Source organism: Astatotilapia calliptera, chromosome 14, assembly GCF_900246225.1.
Source record: "Astatotilapia calliptera chromosome 14, fAstCal1.2, whole genome shotgun sequence".
NCBI classification, from domain to species: Eukaryota; Metazoa; Chordata; class Actinopteri; order Cichliformes; family Cichlidae; genus Astatotilapia; species Astatotilapia calliptera.
The window spans coordinates 21,433,909-21,447,851 of NC_039315.1; the positions used below are offsets into that span (position 1 = coordinate 21,433,909).

A 13,943-nucleotide genomic window follows, 5' to 3' on the forward strand; every position below is an offset into this window, starting at 1 on the left:
GGCACAAATTAATGTAGGCCAGTAATAATTGTAAAGAAAATGTAAAATATCAGAAAAAGATGTAATATACTGATTAATTATAGTTGTTTTTTTTTTAACTACATACACCAGAGGTTTGACCTGGTCACGATTCATGAAATATTATTAAATGTTAAATTTAAGACTTTACATTAGGCATCTATTACTAGGGAAACAAGGAAAAAGTGATTCATCGTGATTAGAAACAGAGTGAAACAGAGATGGTGCAGAAATGAGCAAAGAGAAGAAGCCAAGAGGGAGTAGATATGTGGGGTAAGAACTGATGCTGACCAAAGCTGACACCCCTTGGCATGCACTGTTCACCCCAGGATATATATGTGTATGTGTGTGACTTTTTCATGCCTTTGTGCTTGTGTTTTGAGCATGACAGAGAAACAAAGGGGCATGTTTACAGCTGATTTGTCATGAGAAAGTGGTAAAACAATGAGCCTGCATAAGCATTACAGTGAAGCACACACACACACACACACACACACACACATATATATATATATATATATGTATATATATATATACACATTTAGCCAGATGAGCATTTAGCCAGATGGAAAAGGCTTTGGTTATTTCTCATGGGTGGAAATACTCTGAGCATGTAAGTGCAGCTCTCACATCCACAACCAATAAACACTCACATGTACACAAACACAGAAACAGTGACCCATATATACCCCAGTTCCTAACAGATATGCCCATATAAACCTATTGCATACACATAAACAACTAATGATAAAAACGAATACACAGACGCACACATTTACACATGCTCGTTGTGTTTATCAGCAGTTTTGCTGTTAATGGGCAGTACACTCTGTTACCAAACACAGATGAATAAACAACTCAGCAGATAACGCAGATGGGTCTGTCGTCAAAATATTTTGGGGGTTTTTTAAGCTAATATTTGAAAGATCATATTTTTTATTCATACTATGACAAGTATTTTTGTCACCGTATGAATACAGTTGGCCAAAGTGCTGCATACAAAGTACTACGCAACATACTGAATGGTTTATTGTTAGTGTTTCCTTTGCTATACTTTTTGAGGCACATCTGTCTAAACTGATCATTGAGTGCTTTCATGGTGCTGTCGTTATAATATCCTTGCTCTGTTTGCGTACTCAGTCCAGAAATAGTCCAGGGCTAGCATTACTCAATTCTACACACTTTTATTCTTATCTTTTTATGTTTTTCTAGACACCAAGGTGAGATGCTTCAGCAAATTGAAGTGATGCATATATTACCTTTTCCAGACTAGCTGTTTCTCTCTGCTGTCAATAAACTAATCAGCTGCTGGCTGTAGTTTTAACAGACAGTGTATCACTATGTCATCTTAACTCTCCGATAGAAAGCAAGTAAAGCACATTTTCCCCCAAAAAAAGTATTTTGACCTGTCCATTAAATACTTAACTGTGATTTTTGAAACAGGCGTAAATACTTAGTTAATAATCGTGAAGCACATCAAAAATAAACACCTGCTTTTTTTTTTATTAAAAAGAGTAATGCCACCTTGAATGAAAACAGCAATCTCTGGGTAGTTTTTCACAGCTGAAAGTGAATCCATTACGTGTGTCCTGCTCTCTTGTATATGTGTGTGTTTGTGTGTGAAAGTTATGAGAATTCATTGTTAGGAGATGAAAGTCAGACAGGATATGTTAGACAGGGGATGGCAGATGTAAGAAATGGGGTCGCCTTGTTATAGGTAATGTCCTCTGGGACTGTGTCTCTGTGTGGGAATTCATCATACAGTATGTAAACTGTCACTCAAGAAAAACAGAGTTTGCTTCACACAGAACAGACACTTAAACTAAAAAATAGATTTACTTTTTTAATATTTACTCTTTGCACACCTGTGACTTCACCAAAATCTGATTTTAATTAAGAGAGAAATATAAAAGTTTCATATCTTAGCTTCAACATCAGATCCCTCCGAGCAACTTCTCTAAAGAGCTATTTTTCCTTCTGTGATGCATCATGTTGCTGGTGATTAGAGTGTGATTGGCACTGGGATCAGAAATAGATTTCAGCACCATGGAGAACATTACACTCTGACACTGGATGTGAGAGAGTTAAATTTAATTAGGGAAAAATTAACCACATACATCCTTCAAGACATGCATGCATCCAAATACACACATGTATAGTCTGAACCTTTTTCTTGTAACCTGCCACATCCATAAACACACACAGCCATGTATCCATGACTTCAGAGGACATTGCATTAACTTCCATTCATCTGATAGAAACGTACCCTAACCTTATCAAAACGCTAATGCTTTACGACAAACCCTAATCTAAAGCCAACTTTATAAAGAGCTCTTCATCTCGAAAGGGAAGGATTTAAATTTAAGGTACTTGTTTTTTTGTCTCATAAGGAAGACACAGACCCATAAAGTAGCAGGTTGTAGGTCCTCGCAAAATGATTAACACACACAGAAACTGACTGCCAATTAAACTCTCAGACTCCTGATCTGACACTTAAATAACTGTGACAATGATGCTGCGTGACTGTGTGGTGAGTTTGTGAGTGTGGAGCAGACGACAATGTGCGTGCGTGTTTGTGTGTGTGAGCAAGATGGTGGGGGTTGGAGGGGGTGGCTAAATGTAGGATTTGAGTCAGACAGTGATATTATCAGCACAATATCATTTTCTGTGACTGCAGAATGTTGACTTCCTGTCAAATACACATGCCCAATTTCATTTCATATAAATTATATGACTAGTTTAGATTAAAGATCCTATAATCAATAAGTTATAATGTGACTGAGGCTTATGTCTTGCAAAAATAGAAATAACAACAGCAAGGAATAATAATAGTTAATGGCAGATGTGTTAGTCCATCGCAGGACTAACACAAAGAGCCCTATATACATTCACATTCCTACAGCCATAATCACTAATTAAATTATTAATATTGATATTTTAAATAATAATAATAATAATAATAATAATAGAACCTACACTGAACAAAGCTACCTCACCGTGGAAACAGATTGAAGTTAATCTTATCAGAAAATGAAAATGAAAATTTTAAATATAAGTACAAACCTGTGAAAACCTGAGCTAAATCTGTCCCTGTCCTAATATTTCCAGACTGCACTGCATATCCATCTGTGCCCGCTGATATGTCTGCTGGTTTCCGGATTCTGCTTAGTCCGTGTGAGCCATTTACCGAAAATCCTCAGCAGTCTGATAAATTGCACCAGTTAGTTTCTCCCACTGTTGATTCTGTGGACTGGATCTTTAATAGAAATTTCCTTTCTAATCACTGTATCATTTGCATTAATTTGCAACAGTGTCACTGACATCACTGCATGATTTATATTAAGGTCATGATGTGACTGCAGAACATCATCCAGAAGAGCTCACTGCTTTTCAAGCACATTTGCATATTTCCTCATTTTAGTGTCTGCCCTCTTCTTGCACACAGATAGACTCATACCTGTGCGCATGGACAGGTGCATTAATGGATGGGTGCATTAATTGGGTTGTGGTTTTACAGCAATTATGTGCTGGATTATTTCATGGTCAGAAGCACTGACTTCTATCTCTTGATGTATTTCAGTAGACAGATGCTTCATGGTGTGATAAAAAGTGGCGCTAACGTGTATTTACGGTTATATGTATTGGACATTGTAAGCAATGCACACGCTGTGCTTGCGACCACTTGCAGTCACATGAGATTTAATGCAAATTCTTTATGAAAAGAACAGAAACAGACATACTCTGTTCACCAGGGATATAGTTAGGTTAGAGTTCCTCACATATAAGCACTTCTTTTGACTGAGTGGACTTACACAGCCAGGCTTCTGATCAGCAAAGTGGAAGAATTTCATTACAAATACAATTGTGCCCCAGCACACACATGCAGTCACATTTACACACATGCTCCAGACTAGAAGTACATGCTGCATTAATGCCCGCTGCCCATGATACACACTGGAGTGCTGTGTTAACTGTTGGAGCCGGAATTAGCAGACTGTTGAAAAGAGCAGAATGACCGGTGACTGAGGCGGAACTGCAGCACTGTAGAGAAGAGAAACACAGAGAGGAGGTGAAAGGTAAAGACGGGGCTGAGCAAGAGGAGGAATTAAGAGAAGCTCAGAGTGAAGTGGAGGAGGAGGAGGCCAAAGCTTCATCATCACCATCAACTCCCAGGGGTGCAGGCTGTGCCTTGATTATGCATTCAGTGCTCTAAAAAACACACACCACTCACAAAATACAGCCCTGTCAGCCTACTTCAGCACACAGCCTGACCTTAGGGAGTGTGTGTGTAAGAGCTTTTTTTTTCCCCTCTTGAATTTTCAGGAGCTCGGGAATAGATTTAGATTTGTGAGGCCAATTAATGATTATTGTTATCAAATGTCAAAAATAGATTTATGATTGCATTGATTAGTTGTGGCAGCATTTTGAGTGGTTGTAATTTCATGTTCACCACCAATGAGCAGCCGTTTTACTTAAAGCATAACTTTAGAACCTACCCATACAGCTTCTGTACATATAAAGTTGTTACCTATATATAAACATGAAGCAAGAATATTTCTTCCAGATACTTTAAGTATTTTTGTTACAATAGATTGATGTGTTCACACAGATAATACTCCTCACCTAGAAGGCGCCCAGGAGGCAGCTTACTCAGATACCGAACCACCCCAACTGGTTCCTTTCGATGTGGAGGAGCAACATCTCTACTCTGAGCCTCTACCGATTGTCTGAACTCCTCGCCTTATCTCTAAGGGAGAGGCCAGCCACCCTTTGGAGAAAGCTAATTTTTGCTTGTGTCCACGATCTCATTCTTTCTGTCACTATCCAGAGATCGTGATCATAGGTGAGGGTAGGGATGTAGACCGACCGGGAAATTGAGCGCTTTGCTTTTACGCTCAGTTCTCTCTTCACCACGACAGACCGATACAGCGTTCGCATCATGGCTACCAGGGCACAGACCCTGACGGTTCGGTCTCCGGCTACCAAAACTAGCAATGACTCTTGGTTCCAAGAGAATTATTCTGAATGATTTTGGTGGGGGACCAGTTATTGTTGATATTCATGACCTTCAGGGAATGCATGTGAATATTTTTTGACCTTTTCCGCAGAATAATAATAGCAAGCCAAATTTAGTTAGTGACAAATGTTTCCTTGAACTGAAATATTCAAATGTAATCGGTGTGAAAAGGTCAGACAATAATATTGTTATTTGATGGACACCAGTATATAAATACATGTTTGATAGAAACACAACCAAGTCTTTGCCCTATCTGAAAGATATCAGACTTTTTTCATACTAAAACCCACATGTTATATTATACACACTCATTGTACACTTGTTAGACATTTATTAAGTCCACAGTATTAAGTATTAAGTTCCACCTTACATGGAATTCAAAGCATTTGTAGAAATGGTTGAAACAACCTCCTGAAGTTCATCTTGTTGGAATAATATTTTCTTGGCACACTTTGGGCCCTTTAGTACTAACTGAGCACTGTTTAATTATCATGTCCTGACCATGTGCACCACTGTATGACCACAGTATACCATGTTCATTTGGCTGTTTTCAGCAGAATAATGCATCATGTCACAAAACTCAGATGATCTTTTACTGGTTCCTTGAACATGATGATGAGTTTGCTGCGCTAAACGGCCTCCACTGTCAACTGATCAGTATTAGCGTAGCGCAGTATGAGCATATGTCATAATTAGGTTTTGTAGACATAAAATATCTTGACATCAAAATGATGCATTGCTTGTAAAAAGGGTTAATAGGATGCAAAAATGGTAAAGATGGTTCACTTTTGCCATCAGCAGGTGGTTTCTCAACAACATGATGATGTCACAATATTAAGACGTACCCATGTGCTAAGTCTGCCCACTGAAGTGTGGTCTCTTTATCAGGTATGAGAAAATCGCGGGCAGACAGACATTTGATGTATTATAGTTGGCTAGTCTTTGGGTAATAGTATATATGTGGGCTGATTAGTAGATAAAACTGCAGTATGGAGACGGCTGTTTAAAGATTTCAGATACAAAGAGTGGGGAGAAGTTTCGAACTGTGAAATGGCCTGCTGGGTAACTACCGCAGTCTCACTTAGAAAACAAAGATAAAGATAAACCCAAACAAATCTACGTGATCCATTTCAATATGTGTGCTCGGCACGCTCTTATTTAAATTAGTCTTTCGTCCTTTGCTGAGGATTGTTTCTGTATGAGCTGTTGTTTATATGTTTAGCGGTCCTCTTTTGCATGTCTTTGTGGGTGCCGACGTCTAAAAAAGTTTTTCTCTTGGGTGTGAAATTGCATCTGTGAACAATCTGCTTTGCTTCTTCTTCTATTATTAAATTGACTAACTAACTGATTAGCTGTAACCACTAACAGACAGCAATCGCCTCACCACAGACTTGTACCGCAAGGAGGAAAACATCACAGTAACGCCACAGGGTGGAGTCATCCACAGCCCACGCTATCCCAACGCTTACCCTCGCAACCTGCTGTTGTCATGGAAACTGCTGTCACCACCAGGGAGCCGCATACACCTGGAGTTTGACGGACAGTTTGGACTGGAGGAGGCTGAGAATGGAATGTGCAGGTAAAACTTGACACAATACAGCACGCGATCTAGAGAAGTAAGGAGGGCGACGTGAAAGCCATTCAGGAAAAAAAAGACAAGAGTAGTAGAAAAAGTAGAATACCGGAAACAAGGATTAAGGCAGTGAACAAAAAGAAGAAAGAACACTGATCATTTCTGAGCAGCTGTAAAGGAGAAACATCAGATGAAGGAAGAGTGATTTAGAAACCCGAGCAGGAGATAGACTGATGGAGAAGTGTGACAGGGAGGACAGGAAAGTGTATTGTGTAAAAGCCTCGAGTCTGAACAATAGCAACGGTAAAATATGTGTGAATTATTTGGTACTGTAGTCACATGGCTCCACAATAAATTGGAATTTAAATGAACTGAGAGAAAATAATATTAAAAGGTATAAGGTGCTGGAATCACTGTAGGAGAGATGGATAGCTGAAGTTTGCTTTCTTGGCAAGAACTATAAGAAGTTTGTCCTTGAGGGCTGCAGGGAGAAAATAGACTTTTTAATCCCCATATGCAACTCAGCCATCTTTGTAAGCACTTTCCTGAAAAGACAAGGGGGAGCAGCAGGGGGGGGGGGAGGGGGGGGGGTTGAGAGGAGGAGGAGACAATTGAAAAGGTAGTAAGAAGGAGAGAGAGCTTTGCCCAGTCTTTCAAATCTTGTTTGTCATATTGATTATGTGTGTGTATCTTTGTGGGCTTATCATCATGCAGTTTATGGTGATGGTCTGCTTGGCTGAGAACTCATCATAAACTTCTATCATAACAAGTCTGATTACTCAAAGTGCCTCATAACCCTAAAAGTTACCTGAACCATTACAGTGGTGGAAGTGTCCATAAAGAAAAATTAGGCTTTATTCCAAAGTTGGTGTTATTTGTTATGCTCTGCGTTCAGTCTAGCCATCTATCTACCAGCTGTTTGTGAGATTGGCACAAAATTGGAACAGAATTTCATGGTTGGCGTCAGTGACTCGTTTAAAATTGCTTCATCAGCCTTTATGTCATGAAAATATTCAAAGTCTAGCTTTGCCCGTGAGGCTAGTTATAGCCATGGTGATGTCATATAGACAATCATATATCAGGATATGATAAATAAAAAAAAATAGCTGGTCATTTGAAGGACTTAAAAATGTATTTAACATAAACTAAGCTAACATGTAGAAGCAGTGAGTGAAAAACGGCAGCTTGTAGGTCCGGAGCATCTAGGTGTGTGTTAACGAAAAGTCAAGGAGGAAAGACATCAGCAGTGACCTTACAGGTACTGCTGCCTTTCAGTCTAGGAAGGTTTATATGGTCATTTCCAAACAATTTATAGTCCATCATTCTACAGTGAGAAAGATTATTCCCAAGTGGAAAACATTCGAGATAGTTGCCAGTCGTTCCAGGAGTGAATGTCCCATCAAATTCACGCCAAGGTCAGACTTTTAAATCCTCAAACTACAGCGAAAACCAAAAAGCTATATCTCAGACTCTGCAGACACATGACAGCAAAAGACTGCCAACTATGACTTGTTTGAAAGGTTTGTCAGGAGAAAGCCTCTTCTCTCTAAACAGGGTTAGCACTTGAACAACCACAAGACTTACCAAACAATGTCCTTTTGACTGATGAACCAAATTGGAGATGACCATCACTACAACTACTGCAGCCCTAGGATCTGGCCAACTCGCAATCACGGAGTCAATCATGAGTTCTATATACCGAAATGTGAGGCCATCTGTCTGACAGCTAAAGCTTGTCCACAATTGGGTAATACAGCAGGGCAAACTCCAGACCTTAACCCGACTGAAGACTGTGGAAGAACCTTAAAGGAGCTGTGCATAAACAAATGCCCACAAATCTTAATGAACTGAAGCAAGAGTGAGCCAGGGTTCCTGGCTATAACGACTGAATCAGGAGGTGTTTTGTTTTCACACATTGCTTCAGCATTTTGGTTTAGTTTTTATAAAATAAATAATGACATGATGTGATATGTCAAGTTTTTTGTTAGTCTCAGGTTGTATTTATCTAATTCTAAGTCCTGGTAAGGAGTTGATCATTTTTAATGTCCTTATATGCAAAACCTTAGAAGTGACATAATTGTTATTGTGGCCACGTGTGCTGTGCTAGCAAAAATGGAGCATCAATTCTGCCACAAATCACTGAACTTTTAGCATTGCAGCGAATAATTAGCTTTGTTTTTTAATCTTTGGGCATATTTATTTTGGCTATTGTCATAGCATGTTATTTAAAATGAACAGAATCAGAATCATCTTTATTTGTTCATCTTTATAAAAAACAAGTTACAGAAATTCTGATGTAACAGTATAAAAGATGGACGTAGCTACCGTAACCCAGTCCCAGTTCGAAGCCTTGACATGAGCGTTTCTGTCATCGTCATCTTGGTTAGAAAAACCTAGATGTGACGAGGAATAACACGTTTGACTATAAAACTGCACGTTCTTGTGATTGATCGTAAGTCAATCTTTAGTTTCATACCACTAAATAATCCTAATTTCAAAAACATAATACAGTCAAGATTTACAAAATAGACTTATTTATTTATTCAGTATGACTCAAAACGAGTGACTGAGCTGATAAACTCAGCAGGAAAGTGTTGACAGAGGCCAGGAGTTAACTGAAATTTTGACAGTAGTAATCCTCGTCCCTGCAGGAGAAAATACAAGAATATTATATGAAGATAAATTGGTTTATAAACTGTGATGGCTGTTTACTGTTTTCCAGCTCTCTGGCTGCTTAATCATGACCTTAGCAAGAATACGTTTTTTATTTCCAGAAATAATGTGCAAAAAAGCACCAAAAATCTAACTACCGGTACTTGTGCTTAACTTGAACATAGTTTTTTGTGTGTGTGTACAGTTTTAATCCTCAGCCAGTCTCTCTTATTTCCTACGTATTAACATACCTCTATGTTGCTCTCACTCACACTGCAGGTATGACTTTGTTGAAGTGGAGGACCAATCGGAGACCAGCACTATAATTTGGGGTCGGTGGTGCGGGCAGAAGGCACCACCCAGTCTAAACTCGAAAACCAACAAGCTCAAAGTCACCTTCAAGTCTGATGATTACTTTGTTGCAAGGCCAGGATTTAAAATCTACTACTCACCACTGGTAAGGGGCACACACACACACACACACACACACACACACACACACACACACACACACACACGCACACACACACACACGGCTGATGACGAATTATTGGCTGTTATTTGAAACACAACATAAAGTCCTTCATTCAAGTCTGTTTTTGTTTTTAAATCCGATCAGTGTCAGACTCAGTACCACAGCAGTGCCCTAGGTAAAATGCCTCTTTGACCATTTTACTTGTGGCGGCAATAAAGAAAAGGCATGAGATGGAGATAAATAGATAGGAGAGTCAGGAGCAACAGAAAAAACACAGGATCTTGTAACGCTGTCAGTAGACTGCCAACATGTGTAAGCCAACCGTGCTTTTCTCACATGTCCATTCAACAAAAGAGGAGAGATGAAGGGATAGGTGAAGGAGGGCAGGACGGTTGGGGGGAAAAGATGAGAACATGTTCTCTCAAAGGCTGTCAAACAAATTGATAAGGAGATTAGCTTTGTCATTCTGTCGGCAAGAGGAAAGAAGAAAGTGAGGGAATCCGATATGAAATGTTCACCCACCCTATTATCAGAGGGGAAAGGGGAAGAGAAAGATCAGTGGAGAGACGCACAGACATTTAAAGATGTTCCCAGACTTCCTCATTTATGACAGAGAGAGGAAGAGACACAGCATCACAGACAGGGTTGAACTGGTGGCACTGCTTATTATCTGAGAAAAAAGAGAGAGAAAAAAGTGGTGTGAACACAGAAGGAATAAAGGTCTTAGCGGGCAGAGAGAGGAAAAGATAGATATCGTATTTATTGAAGATCCTTCCCTTTCCTAGTGCCATTTTCATATTACTTTTATTTACTCTTGCTGTTATTACAGTTTGTACTCTCCATAAACTGTATAGGGTGTTTAGGTTAAATTAGCCCTTAACTACCTCGACTGCAAACACTACACAGCAATGTCATTCAACCTAATGTAATGACAATGAAGTAAAAGCACTTCATAATAGAGCACTTGCCTAAATGTATCTACTTACTTCCTACCACTGGCGTAAACCACAAACTGCTCTCTTATCTCTCCCTCTCAGACTCTCATTGCATTTCGCTGCCATCCCTCCCTCCTCAGTCTTTGTTATTTCTCCTCTGGTCAAATAATCACCCCTCTGTACATTTAAAGCAGAATCCAGCTCCAGAGGCTTATCTCATTTAATCAGTTTTACCCATTTTTCAAAGCGCTCCCATGTTTGAGTGTGTGTTTGTCTCTTTCCGTCTTTCACACACACACACACACACACACACACACACACACACACACACACACACACACACACACACACACACACACACACACACACGCACACATAAACACAGTTTCCCTCCAGCTAGACTGGAGCTTTGTGTGTGGCTTAATTTAGCAGGTCTAATTTGTTCTCTCCAGACCTGCCGAACAGATAAGAAGGAGGAGGAGAAGAGGCAGAGGGAGGAAAGGAGGAAGTGAGAGGCAGGGAGAGGCAGGCAGAGAACGAGGAGAAGCAGCAGTGGAAGGAGAGAACAGGTGTCTGAGATGGTATCGGCATGTCAGCTAATGACTAAAACAACCTGAACTGAGAGAGACAAAGAGAGAGAGAGAGACTCTTGTGAAGAAGTAAGTTATATGAAGTGGACTAAGGTGGATTAGATAAAAGAAAAACATTAGGGAAAGTGAAACAGTCGGTATAATTGGGGGAAGGTAAAGCAGAGTCACACAAGGAAGCAAACAAAGAAAAAAAGTTAAATTCTTGCTGTGTTGACACCTAAAACACTTTATATCTAAACCTACTTTAATCTCAGTTTGTTTGATAAAAAGCCTTGGTCCTAATGTCTTAGATACGAAGACCCAACTTTGGCCAAGCTGCATGCAAGCAGAGCAGCAGACTCAGTCCTCCATAAGTGTGACTACTTTGGAGGAGTTGTGGAAGGATAACGAACCATAGTTTTAGCTTTAGCATAAATTTAGCTGAATATTTGGTGTTGATCCATTGCCACATCTTGGGTTTACAGATCTATCGAAGTAGATTGCTGCAAACTCACTTGCAATTCTGCTTGTGTGTACGTCACAATATGAACCCAAGAAAAATGTGTTCTTTAAAGCTAAATGAAAATTCTTAAACAGTGACATGTGGGAAAAATGGCACATCGCTGCTCATAATGAGCCTATATGGCTGCTCATTAATTAGTTAGGCTTCATGTTCTCCTTCTTTAAACTAGCTTTCTGGTGCTTATTTGAACCATCAGTATGTCAAATGCTGATCTAAATGAGGTAGTGCTGCACAAAAATAGCACAAGTCAAAAAAAAGTTGGATATCTTGCTAATGTTTGTCCAATGGGGGTATTTATGTGGCTAGATATAAACAGAAGTACATGGAAATGTATTTCTACTCTATTCTTAAAATTGAAACAGCAATTGTGAGTGCAATTCCATCATTTGGGTCAAATTTCAGTTGATATGCGAGTGTGTGAGTATGTGTGTCTTTATTTCACATCTGCTAAACCACCCAAACGAGAGACAGACAAATAAAACCCTGTAGGCATCACTGCAGTCAGAGGTCTAACTTGTTATTCATGTCAGTCACTGTTTCCTCCTAAAACATTGTTTTAAACTGGTGTTACTCACCACCTGCACTGCAGAATTACATGAAGCAAAGGGTGCATTTCATTGTACAAGAGAATCTTTTTATAAAGGCCCCAAAAATGTCTTTGAGCATCTGAATATGCCATCTATTTACTGTGAAGGGAAGCTTTTCTTTGTTTATGTTTGTAAGAATATTATTGATTTTCTTTTTTTCTTTTTTTTCATTGTTTTTCGTAGTGTTCCTAGTAAGTGCAGGTACGTCAAGCACAGAGAGTATCAGTTGCAAAACTTTGTGTCTTTTCTTTTCAGCCATGCTTGGGATCATTGTCCTGGTACATAACCCAATTGAGACCAAGCTTTAGCTTTCAGATGGCCTCACATCTGACTCTAGAGTAATTTGGTATACAGAGGGGTTTAGAGTCAACTCAGTGGCTGCATGGTGCCTGGGTCATGTGGCTGCAAAACCAGTTGAAGTCATCACCCCTCCACCACTTTGTTGACAGTTGTTATGAGGTGTTTGTGCAGTTAATATGCTGGGTTTGGTTTTCACCAAACGTAGTGCTGGGCGTTATGGCCTAAGAGCTCTATTTTGGTTTTCTCTTATGCTAACAGAGTCTCAGATGCAACTCTTTGATTTTTGGGAGTTTCTCTGAACATAGGATGGTCCAACCTTGGGCTAAATTTGCTTGTAGCACACATCTAAATGCTTCAGACCACCAAGTTGCTAAAACGTCTGCTTTTATCGAGGTGCTCAGACTTGCTGATAATCCGTTAATCAAGTGCATTTGATTATCAGCACCTGGCTGCTACTTACCCTTTTAAATCCTACAGAAACAGTAAGGAGCCACTGCATAGAGTCATATGACAGGACATATGTTTTGCATACTGACTAAACTCCTGTAATCCATTAAGTACGAGCCTGAATTATTCCTAGATCAGGAGTGACACCAGAGGGTCCAATCTGGCCCACTGAATGTTTTTGCCAAGTAGAAAAATTGCAGTAAAAGTGAGTGGGTTTTTTGAACTGCAAATTTCATTTGAGTCAGAGGTGTGAGTCATCATTGCTGACAAAGGCATTACCTGTGGGTTGCCATGCCACACAGAAGCCAGGTGGTAAAGCCAAAGAGCTTTGCCCATGTTAATTTGCTTTGCAACAATAGCTTTTCTGGTAAACAAAATACTGAATGTGGAAAATCTGAGACGTGTTGTTGGAATTGCACTTATTTCCCTCGAGGCTTCTCGGACAAGACATCACCTGTTTGTTATGTATAATCTTTCGTGAAGAGTTTTAATCACTTGAGATCTAAACAGGCCGTGTGGGGTCCATGGACTAAAATTTCCTGCCACTGATCCACAAACCAAACCTCCATTGACACAGCTGCAGGAATAACTGCATTAGTTTCTGGTTGAATATGTATTACAAAAAACAAGAGAAATAAATAAATACAAATTAAACAAGGAACTGTAACAGTAAGTCTTGTCAGTTCTCTAAGCTGAACATTAGCTCACGACTCAAACATAGATGAGACAGCATAAAATGTGGTCAGTGTGACTTAACTTCTAACTTAAATGTCCTCTGGCTGTGAGGGCGATAGCTGCTCATGCAGGGTAAAAGTCGACAGAAAAATGCTCTCTCCCTCCTCACCAT

The 13,943-nt window shown here is 39.6% G+C and overlaps 1 protein-coding gene across 3 annotated transcripts in view; it reads left to right on the forward strand.

Annotated features, from left to right (window-relative positions):
• pdgfd (platelet derived growth factor d) overlaps positions 1-13,943 on the forward strand; it is a 54,588-nt gene that overhangs the window by 24,124 nt on the left and 16,521 nt on the right. For 2 of the 3 annotated variants that reach the window (XM_026192987.1, XM_026192988.1), the window contains 2 exons: positions 6,404-6,614; positions 9,540-9,717. In XM_026192987.1, coding sequence (XP_026048772.1) covers positions 6,404-6,614; positions 9,540-9,717 — 389 coding nt within the window. The remainder of the gene's footprint in view (positions 1-6,403; positions 6,615-9,539; positions 9,718-13,943) is intronic. The other variant, XM_026192989.1, reaches the window with a different exon arrangement.